Source organism: Oryzias latipes, chromosome 18 (assembly GCF_053564925.1).
Source record: "Oryzias latipes strain Hd-rR chromosome 18, Olatipes_Hd-rR_3.1".
In the NCBI taxonomy this organism is placed as follows: domain Eukaryota; kingdom Metazoa; phylum Chordata; class Actinopteri; order Beloniformes; family Adrianichthyidae; genus Oryzias; species Oryzias latipes.
This window is the reverse complement of record NC_136254.1, coordinates 37,284,237-37,303,367: the sequence shown is the minus strand read 5'-3', so window position 1 is coordinate 37,303,367 and position 19,131 is coordinate 37,284,237. Positions and strand designations below refer to the sequence as shown.

The following is a 19,131-nucleotide window of genomic DNA, read 5'->3' as shown; positions in this document are numbered from 1 at the left end:
CTCCTTCTTTTGGAAAAATAATCATATTCATAAGAAAAAGTGGAAAAAAGATCGGCCGTATTTCCTGTGTTTTAAAAATGAAGTCAGATTGTCTTTATCCTCATTGAAATGTATTCACAACTCAAATCCTTTCATTGATGACATTTCTAAATCTGCTACAGAATGCTTACAAATGTAGGGTCCAGATTGCTGTTTGCCTTGTATTTTAATTCATGCAGAATTTTTTTAAATATTTTTTATATATGTATACATTGTTGTTGTTTTTTTTATTTTTATCTTTGTTTTTGAGAACCAACCATAGGGGAATTACACTCCTCAGCCTCCCTGGGAAAGTCTATGCCAGGGTACTGGACAGGAGAGTCCGTCCGATAGTCGAACCTCGGATTCAGGAACAACAGTGCGGTTTCCGTCCTGGTTGTGGAACAGTGGACCAGCTCTACACCCTATCTAGGGTGCTGGAGGGATTGTGGGAGTTCGCTCATCCAGTCCATATGTGTTTTGTGGATTTGGAGAAGGCGTTCGACCGCGTCCCCCGTAGCATCCTGTGGGGGATGCTCTGGGAGTATGGGGTCCGGGGAGCCTTACTGAGGGCTGTTCGGTCTCTGCATGACCGGAACAAGAACTTGGTTCGCAAAGCCGGCAGTAAGTCAGACCTGTTCCCGGTCCACGTTGGACTCCGGCAGGGCTGCCCTTTATCACCGGTTCTGTTCATAGTTTTTATGGACAGAATTTCTAGGCACAGCCAGGGGCCGGAAGGGATCTGGTTTGGGGACCACAGGATTTCCTCTCTGCTTTTTGCAGATGATGTTGTCCTGTTGCCTTCATCGAACCGGGACCTCCAGCGTGCATTGGGCCGGTTTGCGGCCGAGTGTGAAGCGGCTGGGATGAGGGTCAGCACCGCTAAATCTGAGGCCATGGTCCTTGACCGGAGAAAGGTAGTTTGCCATCTCTCGGTGGGTGGAGTGTCCTTGCCCCAGGTGGAGGAGTTTAAATACCTTGGGGTCTTGTTCACGAGTGAGGGAAGATCGGAGCTTGAGATTGGCAGGCGGATCGGAGCAGCGTCCGTAGTTATGCGGTCGCTCTATCGGTCCGTCGTGGTGAAGAGAGAGCTGAGCCGAAAAGCAAAGCTCTCAATTTACCGGTCGATCTACGTTCCAGTACTCACTTATGGTCATGAGCTATGGGTCATGACCGAAAGAACGAGGTCCCGAATACAAGCGGCTGAAATGAGCTTCCTCCGTAGGGTGGGGGGGCGCTCCCTTAGAGGTAGGGTGAGAAGCTCGCACCCGCGGGGAGCTCGGAGTAGAACCGCTTCTCTTCCACATCTAAAGGAGCCAGTTGAGGTGGCTCGGGCATCTAGTCCGGATGCCCCCTGGACGCCTCCCTGGAGAGGTGTTCCGGGCGTATCCCACTGGGCGGAGGCCCCGGGGAAGACCCAGGACACGCTGGAGAGACCACATCTCTCGGCTGGCCTGGGAACGCCTCGGGGTCCCCCCAGAGGAGCTGGAGGAATTGGCTGGGGTGAGGGATGTCTGGGCATCTCTGTTTAGACTGCTGCCCCCGCGACCCGGTCCCGGATAAGCGGAGGAAGATGGATGGATGGATGTTTTTGAGAAGAACTGTTGATAGGAAGAGAAATGGGGTAGGAGTGATTCTGAAGGGGGAGTTTGTGAACAGTGTTTTAGAGGTGAAAAGAGTCTCAGACAGGATGATGAGCCTAAAGTTAGAAATTGAAGGGGTGATGGTGAATGTAGTCAGTGGGTATGCATCACAGGTTGGCTGTGAGTTAGAAGTGAAGGAGAGATTCTGGAGTGAGTTGGATGAGGTCATAGAGAGTATCCCCAGAGGAGAGAGAGTTGTTATTGGACCAGACTTTAATGGGCATGTTGGTGAGGGCAACAGAGGTGATGAGGAGGTGATGGGCAGGTTTGGTGTGAAGGAAAGGAATCTGGAGGGACAGGACTCTCCCTGGACAATGATGTTTGCGGATGACATTGTAATTTGCAGTGAGACTAGAGAGCAGGTGGAGGAACAGCTAGAGAGGTGGAGGTTTGCTCTGGAAAGAAGAGGCATGAAGGTCAGTCGTAGTAAGACAGAATACATGTGTCTGAACGAGAGGGATCAAGGTAGAAGCGTTAGGTTACAGGGGGCTGAGGTGGAGAAGGTGCAGGAGTTTAAGTACTTGGGGTCAACAGTTCAGTGTGATGGGGAGTGTGGAAAAGAGGTGAAGAGGCGAGTGCAGGCAGGTTGGAGCGGGTGGAGGAAAGTGTCAGGAGTGTTGTGTGACAGAAGAGTGTCAGCAAGACTCAAAGGAAAGGTGTACAAGACAGTGGTGAGACCAGCTCTGCTCTATGGGTTAGAGACGGTAGCAGTGAGACAGAGACAAGAGGCTGAGATGGAGGTAGCAGAGATGAAGATGTTGAGGTTCTCCTTAGGAGTGACCAGGTTAGACAGGATAAGGAACGAGTACATCAGAGGGACGGCTCATGTTGCCTGTGTTAGCGACAAAGTCAGAGAAGCCAGACTGAGATGGTTTGGACATGTTCAGAGGAGGGATAGTGGATATATTGGTAGAAGGATGTTGGAGATGGAGCTGCCTGGCAGGAGGGCAAGAGGACGGCCAAAGAGGAGATATCTGGATGTCTTAACAGAGGACATGAAGTTGGCTAATGTTAGGGTAGAAGATGTCCATGATAGAGTGAGGTGGAAAAGGATGATTCGCTGTGGAGACCCCTGATGGGAAAAGCCCAAAGAGAAAGAAGTTTTTGAGAAGAGCTGTGCCTTGCTTCTTTGTGTAGTTGTGTCTGCGAGAGTTTTGTAATGATTATATTCCCATTAAAAAAAAAGAAAAAAGAAAAAACGCCTGGATCAATCTATTAAAAAAAAGAAAACAAACAAAAACATGACTGTAATGTTTACAGACCTAACTGCACTTGGGGGCGCTGTACTGCGCATGCGCGGCAGGAAGCACAGAAGAAGACCCGGAACCGGAAGCAGTTCAGGTTTAAGCGGCAGTTTTTCTCCTTTCAGTCTTCAGGAACCCGGTTCAGGGCAGATCCAGAACCAGAGAACATGGACTCGGACCAGAGGTTCCTGGAGTGGTTCGGACCCAGAAGCAAGGCGGTAAGTTCGGTGTTGGTTCGGTGTTGGTTCTGTGTGGTAGTGAGGATGAGTGTAACCGGCGCATGCGTCGATGAGGTGTTGTTGACTGTTTCTCCGTCTATAGTGATCTCTGCAGTCATTCTGAATGCAGGTAAAGAAAATGAGAATGAAGCTAAAGCTGTTGAAGCCTCACGTCAACAGAACTGTGTTTATGGGTTATTATAGTGAGTTCATGGAGCATTGATCATCAGGGAGGATGGGAACAAACATTAAACTGCCTTTGAGGTTTTCTTTATTTAAATAAACGCTATTGCATAAAACGGAAGTACAATACTAAACACAATTTTACCAAATAAACTTCAGATATGCCAGAGGAGCAGACAAATATGCTTTTAACATAAAAACATTCAGGTTTCTACAACTTTCATAAAAACATACAGTTTTCTGATTAAGACTCTTGGAGATGTTACTGATATACATTTATATTTGTTTTTATTAACACGGGGGAAAATAGAAGATTTCATTTAAATTTATGAATATGAAATTAGCCAATAATAATAATAAGATTAATTATGAGTTTTTTTATTCGAGTCCAAGTTTTTATTATGAAAGCCAAAAATTATCTATTCATACTTCAAAGTAAAGTTGGGGTGAATGATTTCTAATAAATTGTAAACACTTTTTCCAAAAAAGTCTAATTTCAGTGTAATTCTAAAGATGGTTAATTGTTTCTGGATATTATCTGCAAAAAGTGCAATTAGGATCAATAGTTTTAATGGATCTTAGCATGAATGGCTTGGTGGGTAAATTTAGTGAATTATTTTCAAAGAAACTTCTTTCATTTTATTATTTATCATAAATTTTTGGGTCACAGATACTGTTGGAACAAACCGTCTGCAGTGGTTTTAGTACAGAAATGACGTCCCTTTGAAACGACACACATACTTTTCTGTTGTTGTTCTTGTGGGTGGGGGTAAAGCTGATTCCTCCTGTGGGGGTGTCAGTCGTATCCATAGAGGGCTTTGCCTCATTCCTAACAGTCGTTTTAAACATTTGACATAATTCTTTGGAAACAGCATCAAACACGATGGTTTATTCTTTAGGAGTCACAGCCAGATTATATTTACTGTTGAATTCAGTAAAACTAATAAATGACCGTTCGTGTCAAAATGTTGACCCAACAGTAGAATTATTTTCTTAAACCAGTGTGGAAAAAACAAAGATTTATTCTTGTATAATAAATATTAGTTGTTCCAAATAAAGAAATTATGAGCAGAGAAACTGTGTTTGTATAGAAGAGTTTGTTTGTGGGATGCTGATAGTTTAGCTGGTATTTTATCAACATAATGACAAAGGAGAAGAAAATGAAGGCTGCCTAAATATGAAAATATAAAATTTGGAAATATGTTCCAAATTGAAGTAGGGTTTTTTAGGTAAGATTTGATCCAGTTTGTTATAAATGTGTTATTTAAGGTCGTAAAATCCAGAAAGTTTAGTCCTCCATTGTCATTCATTAAAACAGATTTTTTAAATAATGTATACAGTTTTTCCAGATAAAGTTAAATAAAATCTGGTCAACAGATTTTAATGTTTGATTGTCTACGTACAGAGATAAAGCAGAGTAAGTGAGTCGAGAGATTCCCTCTGCCTTTGACAGCAGGACTCTGCCTTTTAGGCTCAGGTCTCTCTGAAGCCTTAAGTTCAAACGTTTTCTGGTTTTCTCTATTATGGGACTAAAATTTAAAGAACTTCTCTCTAGATCGTTTTTGGTGATGGTAATCCCTAGATATGTTACACTTCCTTTGATGGTAATTTCACATATGGATCCTGTTTGATCATTTTTGATAGATATTAATTCACATTTTTTAATGTTAAGATGAAGTCCAGAGACATTAGAAAAGCTTTTATTAGATTTAGGGCTCGAGGAAGTTGACTATCTTTCGAAAAAAGGGTGGTATCATCAGCTAATTGGCTAATAAGAATCTCTTTCCCAAAGACGGAGATGCCTTTCAGATTATTTATTGTTATGTAATCTGCCAGAGTTTGAGTGGCTAATACAAATAGAGATGGGCCAACCCTGTCATATTCCTCTTTTAACATTAAAACGGGGAGAAGTACCATATTTTAGTTTTACTGAGCAGTTAGCATTACTGTGTAACAGTTTTATTGCATCGCAAAAATAAGAGCCAAGACCGAATTTGTGAAGGCAGCTAAAAATAAACGTGTGATTAATTGAATCAAAAGCTTTATAGAAGTCCAAAAAAATAATGTAACTTTCATCTGTTATTAAATGTGAATAATCTAAAATATCAAGTACAAGCCGGATGTTATTAGAAATATGTCTTCTGTGCATAAATCCTGACTGGGTTTCTCCAATTACAGAGTCCAAGGCTGATTTCAGTCTGTGAGCAAATACAGAGGCAATAATTTTATAATCATTATTCAATAAACTGATCGGGTGCCAATGATCAATGTTGAGAGTGTCTTTTTTGTGTTTTGGGAGGAGAGTGATCACTCCTTGATTCAGTGTTGGAGGAAGAGTGCCTTGGCTGAGGCTTTCTAAGAAAACCTGCGTTAAAAGGAGCAACTGAAATACTAAATATGAGCTCACAGAGGAAAAAGTCATTTCTGTGACGGATTCTGGAGATACAAAGACTGAGATTTGGACAGAAAACATCAAGATCAACAAAAAACAGGTGACGTGTCAGCTGGACACAGGAGCTGATTGTAACGTTATGTCTGTGAAAACTCACTGCACTGGAAGCTGCAGGTTCATTGAAAACAGGTAAAACAAAACTAGTTCCCTGTTTTGGCCTCAAGGTGGCAGCAATAGGCAAGAAACAGCTGATCTGTGAGTACAAAGGAATAGGATTGAGTTTGAAATTCAATTCAATTCAATTATATTTGTATAGCCCAAAATCACAACAACAGTCGTCTCGATGGGCTTCGAAGTAAAACATGAAATCAAAAGGATCACGAATACAAAGAGTTCAATAGAAAAATACTAAAATGAACTAACAAACTGACTAAGCTATACTGGCATCCCTGCCCTTAGACCCCCCTTCTCTGTGAGGAAAAACTCCCCAAAAAAACGGATTCCGGAAAAAACGAAGAAACCTCAGGGGTGCCCACATGAAGGAGGGATCCTCCCCCAGGACGGACAGGCGATTTACCAGAACTCTTAGAGAAGAATTAACTTATCTAAATCTACAACTACACATTTAAAGTCCAGCAGACGAGCTTCATCCAGCCGTGGTTGTGGGGGGACAGTCAGGGGCGCGAGTCGAGCCGGAGACAGGATCCACAGCCAGGTGTAGGAGCAGGAGCAGAGGCGAGGTACTCGGTCAGGAACTGGAGCACGGATGAGCCAACTGGAGTCTGGAAGCACTCCCACTCCCCAGGAGGGGAAAGAGGGACAATACATGAATCACTGCACCAAACAGAGGCATGGAGAACTAAATGATGAATAAAAAATCACTCAGGAATAAAAACTCACTCAGGAAGATGTGAGCACTATAGTTGGAGGAGCTACATGCTAAAAAATAGGCTTAGTTCAGAGAGTTTATGCAGTTGGAAGAGAACAAGACATTCTCAAAGACTATCAGGATCTGTTTGACAGTCTTGGTTGTTTGCCAGGTCAGCATCACATCCAAATAGACCCCTCAGTCTCACCAGTCGTACCCAGAAGGATTCCTGTACCTCTGAGAGACAGAGTAGTTAAAGAACTACAGAGAATGGAAAACATGGGAGTTATTATCAGACAGACAGAGGCAACAGAGTGGGTTAACAGCATGGTGACTGTGGTTAAACCCAAGAAAATTCACACATGCATGGATCCAAAAGACTTGAACAGAGCAATAAAACCAGAACATTATCCATTGCTCACTGTGGATGAAGTTGTGTCTCGTATGCCAAACACTTCTGTGTTGGACACTAACCAAGGATTTTGGCAGATCAAGCTGGATGATGAAAGCTCAAGGCTCTGGACACTTAACACACCCATTGGTCGTTACAGTTTTCTACGGCTACCTTTCTGATCTCATCAGCACCTGAAGTGTTCCAGAGAGCGGTAGCACAAATGATTGAGGATCTGGATGGCGTTGTAAACATCATAGACGATTTGCTAGTATGGGGCGACTCGAAAGAGGAACACGATGACAGACTGAGAAAGCTGCTGGACAGAGCAAGACAATACAACCTGAAACTGAACAGAAGCAAATGTTTCATCAGAACTAAAGGAATCAAATCTATTGGACACACACTCACAGATAAAGGACTGAAACCAGATGAAGAAAAAGTAAGAGCAGTGATGCAGCTACCCCCACCTCAGGACAAACAAGAACTACAGAGGTTTTAGGAATGGTCCAATACTTGGCCAAATTCATACCAATCCTGTCAGACATCAGAGCACCATTGAGACAGCTGCTTGACGGAGACATAGAGTGGCACTGGGAAGAAGCACAGAAAACGAGCTTTGAAAATCTTAAACAGCTCGTCACCAAGGCTCCAACTCTGAAGTTTTATGATGTCAACAAGCCAGTGACTCTCTCGGTGGATGCAAGTTCACATGGGAGCAGATGGACTACCTGTAGCCTACGGGTCACGAGCACGAACAGATTGTCAGCAAAGATATGCTCAGATAGAAAAAGAGCTGCTAGCAATTGTGTATGGCTGTGAGAAGTTTCACCAGTACGTTTATGGAAAAGACATTCAGGTTGACAGTGATCAGAAGCCACTGGAGAGCATCTATAAAAAGGGAATGATGGGAAAAGAGCTGGAGGTAAACATGATTACACCTCAACTGCCAATGTCAGAGGAGAAGCTGAATAAGTTTAAGAAAGCTACAGCAGAAGATCCAGAACTACAACATCTAAAAGAGAGTTCAGAGAGGACGGCCTAATGACTGACATGCTGTTCACAAAGACATTCAGCCATATTGGACATTCAAGGAAGAGATCACATACACAGCTGGATTGATGTTCAAGGGATCAAAGCTCATAGTACCACAAAGGTTGAGACAGGAAATGCTTGAAAAAATTCCCGAATCACACTTGGGAATGGTCAAGAGCAAAGAAAGAGCCAGAGACATTTTATATTGGCCAAACACATTGAAGAGACAAAGTGTGCAGTCTGTAATGAGAACAAGAACAGTAATCCAGGAGAACCATTACTGTCACACCCAGTACCAGACAGACCATGGGACAAAGTAGGCACAGACTTATTTCACTACAAAGGAGCAGAGTTTGTGTTGTGTGTGGACTACTGTCCAAATGTCCAGAGATCATGAAACTGAAAGACTCCACCAGTCACAGTGACATCCATGTTTGCCAGGAATGGGATACCTGATGGACCTCAGTCTGACAGTGCTGAGTTCAAGGACTTTGCTGAAAGCTGGGAATTCAGGCATGTCACATCTAGTCCCACACATGCCCAGTCCAACGGTCAGGCAGAACGAACAGTACAAACAATCAAAATCTGCTTAAGAAATCAGAAAATGGAAAAGGAGATCCCTAGATTTCACTCCTGGAGTTTCCCAATACACCACTGGAAAGTGTAGGCTTATCCCCGGCGCAGTTGCTAATGGGACGAAGACTCAAAGGAAAGTTACCAACTTCAACTTCTCTACTCACTCCGAAGGGATCAGAAGCACAGAAACACCTAAGAGGAAGACAGGAGAAGGAAAAGCTTTACTTCAACAGACAGACAAGAAATCTTCCAGACTTGCATTCGGGTGAGAATGTAAGGATGCAGAGAGGAACAACATGGCAGCCTGCAGTGGTTCTCCACAAGCATGAGCAACCACGTTCATTTGTGGTTCGTACACCTGACGGAAGACTTTACAGAAGAAACAGGAAACACCTGAGGAGAACGGAGGAGGAAACCTTTCCACCAGCAGAGGGACAGAGTATGGATGAAGACGACAAGAACGATGATGAGAGTCAACGACCAGACTGTTGATGCTCATGACAAAGAGACTCCTAACCAATCTATCGGTTCTAGACCACATCTGGCAGACCAGTCAGATTACCTGCTACATACAGAGAGGAAGTCTCACTTACTTAGCATTATAGGAAATGTTATTATGGGATGGGATGTTATATTTTTTTAGTATAATACAAATGTTTTATTGGTTTCATTATTGTTAAAAAGGGGATGTGACGTATGTGAGTTGTTTGTCGTGAGATACACACTAGGGGGCGGAGTTGTACATGTGGCTGAAGTACAAGGTGAATGGGGGGGGGGCTGTGGTAGAATTAAAGTCTGTTCAAACAACGGAGGTCGTCCTGACTCATCAACATCAACAAAAAAATGCTGTTCCAAAAAGTTGTAGTTCAGACACAGAAACCACAACAGACCAAAGTCTCCAAGCTCCGCCCCTTTCTGGTCATCCACCTGCAGACCAACAGATCCATGAACGTCCGTGTTTTCCTGGTCTGAGCTGGAATCTGGATCAGAACCGGACGGATGGATGGATGGATCTGATACTGATCACTATGATGCACTGCTAGTGTTGGGGGGGCTGAAAGCTGGAGGGAGAGAGTGGAAACAATGGGATGATGGGAAATAAAGGCTAGCTCACTCTGCTCCAACAGTCCCGCCACAACAGGTGAATGTATGATGAAGTCCTGCCTCTCTGCAGCAACTATGTCCTTGAAAACAGAATTTTAAAATTTGAGCTAAAAATGACATCATGATACTGAAAAGACGATTTGAACGTACATCAGAAGAGGATTGGAGTGGAGCCATAAAGCAGCACGTTCACCTTCATCACTGCTGTCAGTTCCTAGATCATCTCTGCAGTTTGTCGGTCATGAAAAGAGTTTTTAATGTGCTGAAAGTGTGCAGGGCTCGACATAGCCATTTGTCCGCTGGCCCGGTCCTGTTTTTCGAGCAGTGCGGACCACAAGACTTTACTTTTCACTTGTCCGCTCGGGCCACTAAAATATCTAACGGTTTATATATTCTTCACCTTTTTCAATAAAGTAAATTTTGCGAAAACGTGTAGATTTACCTCGTCTTCATAAATGAGTTTTTCTGCTAGTCCTGTGTTCAGACTTCAAGGGTTTCTATGGGAAACCTTTCATCACTTCTCCTTCTCTCCCGCCTGCGCGCGCGCGGCTTTCACTGCCGAGCACCACGCGGCACGCGCTCACTACTTTTTTTTTCAAACTTTATTGAATGTAACAATTCAATACAAAACAATGTTAAACAGCAACAACGAAGGAACAAGCCAGTGGGTTATTATTACATTTGATTATAAATCCGACACAGTCACTGAAGAGAGACTGAAGCATGTCAGAGATGTGGAAGACATGGCAGGAATAGATAGGAATATGTTAGACGGAGTAATGGGTATAATTAGTAGTATGGACAGCAAGATATTTAATGAATGCATTGAAGATGAAACTGTATCCACTAAGCTTTAAGCTGAATGTCAAAGAATCAAAGGCAACTCCAAATACCTGAATCTCAGACTCAAATGCAGTAGAATGTTAAACTACTTAATTTTGTTTTTCTTTACAACACTGTGAGCAGTAAGTATTTCTAGTTAGCTGAATGATCTCAGTTAGACCTGCACAATATGAGGAAAACTCGCGATATGCGATATCAGAGATTAAAATTGCGATAACGATATAATTTGCGGTATATAAACAAACAGCAAAATAACCAAATAACCATTCCCAGTTTAAAAATTATACTCCAAATGACCCCCGTTGACATAGGTTACAAACATCTATCATAACAGGGCTCCATCTGATTGGTCAACAATGTGAAGGCGTCCATCCGATTGGTCAAATGCATTAAGGGATTTATTTGATTCGTTAAATGGTTCAAGCTGCCATTAGATTTTTTTTAACACATTTAAGGTTTATGATTTATTGCGATATTTGCCGTTAGAAGCACCATGAAAACTTCTGAACTAGTGTTACCTACTACACTGCAGTGCTCTCTTCAAAACATCTGAAACAGACTAGAGCAGATTTAAGTTTGATATGGTCTATTTTCAGTCATTGAAAAGTGTAGAAATAAGTGATGTCACCAGAATGCACCAAATTGCACCATATTAAAAGTTTCCGGGGGGGCATGCCCACAGACCCCCCTAAAGTTGCAAGCACCTGCGGAGCGGCGGGTCCCGCTATGCGCGGTGTCGGGCCAGTAACTTTCAGGCAGGGCCAGTAAGTTTCAAAAACTACTGGCCCTGTGGGCCAGTGCAAATTTCTGGGCTATGTCAACCCCTGGTGTGTTTGTGTAGATGCTCAGAGGAATTTCTGCTAAATGATCCACATTTCTAACATTAAGAAGTCAATGTCATCATAACATTGTTGTCTTAACATTGTCATTGTCCAATGGACAGTGACATTAAGACACATCTATACAGAATAGCAGACTCCACTCATTCTCTGGGTGGAAAGTTATGAAGCTGCAATCAGCTGCAGGACAAAAGGACATAAAGGGGGGGCAGTGAGGGGAGACACGTGCAGAGTAACTACATTGATAAGTTATTTTAAGCTGTGAGACATTTATACTAGATCTGCAGAAAGATAAATATCACATCCAAACGTGAAATTCTGACACTAAGATAACCGGAAGACATCTGTCCATCAATACTCTGTGGGTTGGGGGGGAGGGGGGGTGAAGCAGACAGGGAGCAGTGTGCACGTGCACGTGGGGGTGGAGCTACATGCACGCTGCCAAAGTGAACCGTGTGTTCATAAGGGGAACCAGATCCTCCCCAGCCAGACCAGGAGAGGGGGGGGGACCCCGGATCAGGAGCGTCCCCGGGGACGGGACCCACACAGCTCACGTCGCATTTCTGTGAGAAACTCCCATGAGCCTTTGCATATTCTTCATCGCCGTGTTGAGCTGTATAATGCCTCAGCATTGATGTATGATGGAGCTGTGGAGTAAACTCTCTACTTACAATAGAATAAAATTCATTTATCTGAAAACAATAGAAGATTCTCAGGGAAGAACAGACAAACAACAACAAACAGACGCATATTAAGTCAAAAACTAGAAGAAAAAACTTCCAAAGCAGAAAAACTTTTACCTTTATTTCCAGTCAGAAGATCCAAATGGGAAAAATTCTGACCGGACCGATCCATGAAGACGTTCAGTTTCATCTGCATTCTACAAACACACAACTCTGAGCTACATGTAGACACAATGTGGTGCAGCTCATCCAAACAACACCGTCCTGTGTCACATGACCTTTCCTTAAAGCGACACACACATCAACACAGGTTTCACTCTTGTGGGGTCGACACAGTTCTGATGCACCGGTGCTGCTCGTTTCATCACTATGGACCACAAACACAGTTCCACAGAAAAAGATGGTTTCTGTTCCTTTAAGGAGAAACTGAGACGCTGCTGAGGGACCGTCTGCAAAGTGCATCTCTGAGAAATTTAAGGCAGCTCTGTAAAAATCAATAATCTCCTTAAAAACGAATGTCTACATTTCTATGAGCTGCTCATGAAGACTCCTCACCTTATATTAAATGTACAATTAACATTCTGGGAGAAGGTCAAGATACCAAAAAGCTCTGAAAATATAAAAGTTCTTCCATGGCTAAACGCCGTCTGACGTTTCTGCTACGACAAACATTCAGTCACAAATTCACTTTCATTTTAGGAATTTCTATACACAATAATGAATCATATGTGGTCAAAAATGATGTTTAAGCTGCTTTTTACCAAACTTTAACTGACCATGAAGTTACTGAGCGACTGGAACAGAGATTATGTCAGAAAGTCACTTTGGTTCATTTGGAGGATTTCTTTTCTTGAAAATAGTTGGTACCCCTCAGTTAAAGACAGAAAGTCCACAATGTTCACCGAAATGACTTCAAACGTTCAAAAGTAACAATAAATTAACATTTATTGAACATTAAATCATCAAAATCAGACATTACTTTAGAGTTGTTGATTAACAGAATTATTTAAAAACAAACTAATGAAATAGGGCTGGACAACAATGATGGTTCCTTCAGAACTTAATACTTTTTTGCTCAACCTTTTGAGGCAATCACTGCAATGAAACAGTTTCTGTCAATGAGCCTTCTGCACCTGTCCACAGGTATTCTGGCCCCCTCCTCATGGGCAAACTGCTCCACTTGTCTCAGGTTTGACGTTGGTTTCTCCAAATGGCATGTTTCAGCTCCTTCCACTGATGTTCAATGGGATTCAGATCTGGGGCCTCATTTCTAAAGGTTGCGTACGCACAAAAGAAGGCGTACGCCACTCTCTACGCAATAGTTGAGATTTATAAAAAGCAAACTTGACGGGAAAATGTGCGGTCCTCCACGCTCTGACCCAGGCGTACGCACAAAAACGGGTGAAATGAGAAACGGCGACACCGTCGGCAGATGGAAGAAACACGTGAAAGTGACAGTGTGTGCCAAATCGTGCTGGCATGTGCTGTGCTACACAATGTGGCACAGCTTAAAAACGTGCCTCTACCCCCTGGACGCTTATTGCTGTGTTGGCCCCCACCCTGAACCCCATCCCCACGCATTTGAGCCATTTGCTGCTGCTGTGCGCCAGCGTTTGGAAGTGATGCGTCGCTTGTAAAGAAAAAGAGGTGTGGAAAATATTATTTATTCAAGAATTCCCTCATCGTGCAGTTTATTTCAGTCAGTCTTGATTTCGCCCAACTCCTTGGCCACCTCTCTGATTGAACTACTGACTTCCCTCTGCATTCAAGGACTGCATCGGTGAGGAAACGTCCACTGCTGGAGGGTTGAGAGCCGCGTGCCGTGGAGACGCTGGGGCCAGACGGCTGCTCAGCTGCAGCATCGTAACCACTGGCCCCGCTGGAAAACCCAGCAGCTAAAATAAAATTGTTCTATATTAATAATCTGTAATTGTGTAGCCTGCATACATGTGACTTGACTGCATTCATTTGAATTATTTCTCTTACCTGTGTCACCCGGTGCGTCGGCGTCCCCTCCGTCTCAGTCAGGTGACTGAGGCGGAGGAGGACGCCGATAAGGGGGACTTAATAGGGATTCCCCAATAATAGCGGCCAGTTTCTCATCAAGAGGGGTCAGCTCCGGTCCCCCCCCCCACGTGGCGGACACACTCTGCCGATGCAGCGCTAGACGTTTTTTTGCCTCGACTTTGATGTCCGATCATTTCTTTCATTTCTTTTTTATTTCGTCCACGGTCTGAGGTTGTGAGGCTACAGCATTTACGGCGTCTGCCACCGTCTGCCACTCGCGTGCCTTTTTGGCATTAGTAATGCCCACACTGTGCCCTCCAAACAACACTTTTCTCCTCTTTTCCACCTCGCCAACGATAACTTCTACTTCACATTGAGTGAAGTTACGTTTTTTTCATTTCCTCTCTGTGTTTGCCATGATTTCCCAATCCATAAATATTCATTTGTGGGCGTTTCACGGACTATTTATGGGCAACTATGGGCGTGTCATGAAGCCGCAAAAAGCTGCGCAGCATTTAGAATCGGTTGTGATTTATTAAGGGAAAGATGCGTAGGATGTGCGTGCGCACGGTTTTAGAAATCCGAATATTTCTGTGCGTACGCACGTCCTATGTTTCATCCGTACGCCACTTCTGACGCAAATCCTACGCAAAGTTTTAGAAATGAGGCCCCTGGGCTCATAGAATCCACTTCAGAATAGTCCAACGCTTTTCTCTCAGCCATTCTTGGGGGTTTCTGGCTGTGTGTTTTGGATGGTTGTCCTGTTGGAAGACCCATGACCTGACACTGAGACTCTGACAATAGGCAGCACATTTCTACCCAGAATGCCTTGATAATCCAGAAATTTCATTTTACTTTGCACAACTTCCAGACCCCCTGTGGCAGATGCAGCAAAGCAGCCCCAAAACAGAACTGAGGGTCCTCCATGTTTCACAGTAGGGACAGTGTTCTTTTGGTTGGAGAGTCTACCAACATAGAGCTGATGTTTATTACCAAAAAGCTCCAGTTTGGTCTCATCATTTTCCCAGAAGCTTTGTGGCTTGTCAACATGCCCTATGTCCAAATTACCACCCTAACCCCTATATAGTGCACTAGATAGTTTTTTAGTAGTTAGGGGTTAGGGCGGGAATTCAGACACAACTATGGACACCACTCCCTAAAACACTGTCTGACCACGCCCCTGTTTAACGGTTATTCTCCAGAATTTCTGACAAATGTCATCCAGTAAAATACTCATAGATCTCAGGCCGGCCCGGTGTCAGGAGCAGAACTTTCTCATGTGTCTGGTTCCAGTTCTGAAAACCTCTGACCTGCTGTCTTTTACAGGAGAGGGCGTGGCTAAAGAACCTCTTCCTCTTCATTGGTCGATACCTGAGTCCGTGTTTCAGGGACCCCGCCCCCTCCAATGCTGAAGATTCGCTCACAGGTGAGAGGTCCAATCAGCTGCTTCAGGTGAGGCAGTGCGGGTCGTTCCTTCTCTGAAGCTGGTCTGAATGGAGCAGAACCGGATCTGTAGAACTCTGAAGATCTGCAGCATCAGAACCTGCTGAACGGTCTCTGCTGGTTCTGATGGATCTGCCGTTAGTGGGGAAAGTTCAGACTAAAAGAGGGTCCGGTTTGTGGGGGTTGTAGTGGTTCTTGAACACCGGTCCCTCTAAGCTGCACACAGCAGATCTGTCCTGAATTTATTCTAAACTTTAAATAAATGATCACATCAACGATGTGTTCTGCGCCTTTACCAATAATCCAGTGAGTGACCGGTGACCCAAACAGGTGCCGATGAAGACGAGGGTCCAGTATGCAAAGTTCACATCGAAGGTGGTCTCAGAGAGAGAGAGAAAGTACTGCTCCACAGAGACCTGAAGACGTGATGGTCAATGGACTAGGACCTGTGAGTTCTGGTCTAACTAGTCCCCGTCCACTGATTCAACGATCTTAAATACTATCAAACATTCCAGGGGGTTTCCTCATGAGAAGAAGAAGATGGTTTGGTGTCATTCGGATCATCAGACATCTTTGTGATTGGACGATCATTTAGAATTACAGAGTACTAGACAGTCCATCATCATCCAGTTGCTGCTGATGTAGAACTGAACAAAGAACCTTAGGAATCAGGCGGATTAAACGCCTCCAAAATGTGAAGCTCCTGGTGGGTTAGAACTCCTCTGTATTCCAGCTTGTGTCATAACTCTTGCAGGTCTTGTCTTGGTTAAATGCAGACACGCTCTTTTTAGTTCTATATTGGCACCAATGAAATTTGTGCCATTACCCAATCCTAGATGCTTCACTTGTCCTCCTCTGCTGATGAAGCGACGTAAAGCATTAATGCATGCATCTGTATCCAGAGACGTTGCAACCTCCAAATGCACGGCTCGGCTAGCCATACGAGTGAAGATGACCCCATAGCGTTTACAGGTTCCTCTTCCTCTCTTCACTTCCACTGGACCAAAGTGATCAACCCCTGTGTTGGTGAATGGAGGCAGATCAGGAAGGATTCGTTCTTTTGGAAGATTTTCTATGTTACTGGTCTCCCATGAAACCGTCGACAAAATAGACACTGAAATGACTCGCCTCACCGCAGAGTTGGCATTTGTTATCCAAAATCTTTGTCTTCCTTTGGAGAGTGTATAAGCCCAACCGCCATGACCAAGACGTTGATGTATGTGTTTCAGAATGAGCAAAGACATATGCTGGTCCTTAGAAAGGAGAAGAGGATGCTTGCTTTCTTCGGACATTGCTCCTTTGCACAGTCTTCCACCTACTCTCAGAAGTCCATCATCCATGATGGGATCTAATTTGTAGATAGAACTTTGTTTAGTCACATTTGAGTGTGACATCAATGCATGAATTTCTATCATGAATCGCTGCTGCTGACAATAGCGTATGATGCTAATTCAGCTTCCTTCACGTCACTCAGTGTTAAAGAGTCAACCTTGGAAGTGTGGTGTGACAGTTTTCCGCTTTGTCCTTGTGGTTTCATCCTGTACAGTTTTCAACTGCTTTCTCTGTCGACCCTTTTCCAACAGTATGGATTTCAGTCTAAGGATCCAGGCGACCGCAGTCGTTAACTTGCTCCAGTCTGAGAAATATGTAATCAACTTCTCTGTAGGGTTAGAAGCATCACAGCCACTGATTGCATTTACAGTTTCTCTTTGTCATCAGGATCAACTGAAAACTCCATGAATGATGTTGGCTCTTCACATTCATGTGTCCAAAGAAATTCAGGTCCTTTCAGCCATACGCTGTCCTGTAGGAAGCTTGAAGCCTTCATTCCTGAGGCTTTGTCAGCTGGATTATCTTTGGAGCAATCGTGTCTCCATTGTGAGGGTTCAGATGCTTCTCTTATAGCAGAGATTCTGTTGGCTATGAACGTGTGAAAGCGCTTGTTTTCATTGTTGATGTACTTCAACAGGGAAGTACTGTCAGTCTAAAATACAGAACTTTCCAGTGAGATCTCTAGTTCTGTTCTTAGCGTTGCATCCAGTCTAACAGCAAGAACAGCTGCTGTCAGTTCTAATCTGGGAATTGTTATAGGTTTTAAAGGTGTTACTCTGGCTTTGCCAAGCAAAATGGCTACGTGAATGTGATCATTCTGGTTTACCAGTCTGATGTAGGTTACTGTCCCATATCCACATTCACTGGCATCTGCAAAATGGTGCAATTGTGCACATTTGATTTTTCCAAATCCCACTGGCTTGATGCACCTTCTCACTTCAAATGTGGACAGTAGAGCTAATTCTTGGAGCCATTTTTTCCACTGGGACCGAAGGTCTTGTGGTAAAGTGTCGTCCCATCCACATTTTCTTCTGCATAACTCCTGTTGAATCATCTTGGCACACAATGTGACTGCTGCAAGAAAACCTAAGGGGTCGTAGATGGAGCAGGTGACTGACCAAACGCCACGTCTGGTGAGGGGCTTTTCTTTTTCTCTCCATTTTAAACATAAACACATCAGTCTCTGCACACCATTGCAGTTCCAAAGCCCTTTCTACTGGAAGTTCATCACAATCTTCTTCAGGTCCTTGACTAGAAGTGATAGCTTCCAAAACGGCTCGACTGTTACAGATCCACTTCTCCAAAATGAACCCCCCCTTGGCGCACATAAAAAGGAGATCTTTCATCATTTTTACTGCCGTCTCCTCCGTGGGCGAGCTCTTCAAGCAGTCATCAACATAGAAGTCGATGACCTCTGATTTGAATTCAGATTTGTTTTCATCTGCTGTTTTCTGGAGAGCGAAGCTTGCACAGCTTGGTGATGAAACGGCACCAAACAGATGCACAGTCATCCTGTACTCCTCAGGCTCTTTAGCAAAATCTCCACCTGGCCACCATAGAAATGGCAGAAAGTCTCTATGTTCTTCCATTACCTTCACTTGGTGGAACATTGCCTGGATATCACCCATGAAAGCCACAGGTTCCTGTCTGGATCTTGTAAGAACTCCCAGCAATGAACTGGTTAGGTTGGGGCCTTGCATGAGCTCTCCATTTAATGACACTCCTTTGAAGGTGGCTCCACAATCGATAACAACTCATAGGGATTTTTTCCTTGGATGTTGAACACCATGATGAGGGATGTACCAGACCTTTCCTTTCCTGCCCTTTATCTCCTGTTTAGGGAGCCTTTCAGCATAAGATTTCATTCATGTATCTTGAATACTCCTCTTGCCAAGCTTTATCATGAATGACTCTCTTATGTCTTTGCTTAGCCACACTGTAGTTGTTAGGAAAATGAACCTCAGGATTTCTAAAGGGTAAATTCATGCAGTACTGTCCGCCAATCAACGTTACTGAATTTTCCAATGTATTTAGAAACTTTACATCTTCTCTTGACATCTGTTTCTCTTTTGAAACCTTTTCATTAAACTCATAGCTGTACTGACTGGACAGCTATTCCTCAAGTTTATTCACAGAGATCCTGTTCACTGTAGCAGAGTGGGGGCTCTCCTCCAAAACACCACTGTTTCCATTCACTGGACCATTGACGACCCATCCCAACACCGTCTTAACGGCATATGGTCCATTTCCATTGCTGTTAAGAACTTCCCAAGGCTCCAGTAGCTGGGGGGCGTTGGTACCTATTAATAGGT

The 19,131-nt window shown here is 43.8% G+C and overlaps 1 protein-coding gene across 21 annotated transcripts in view; it reads left to right on the top strand.

Moving 5' to 3' along the window:
- The first annotated feature begins 2,990 nt into the window (after positions 1-2,990).
- Positions 2,991-19,131, top strand: part of ctc1 (CTS telomere maintenance complex component 1) — a 125,711-nt gene continuing 109,570 nt past the window's right edge. For all 21 annotated transcript variants that reach the window (XR_013651349.1, XR_013651345.1, XR_013651346.1 and 18 more), the window contains exons 1-2: positions 2,991-3,123; positions 15,371-15,470. Coding sequence is in view for 16 of the 21 variants with exons in the window: in XM_078936907.1 (XP_078793033.1) it covers positions 3,073-3,123; positions 15,371-15,470 (151 nt within the window). In the remaining 5 variants the exon portion in view is untranslated. The remainder of the gene's footprint in view (positions 3,124-15,370; positions 15,471-19,131) is intronic.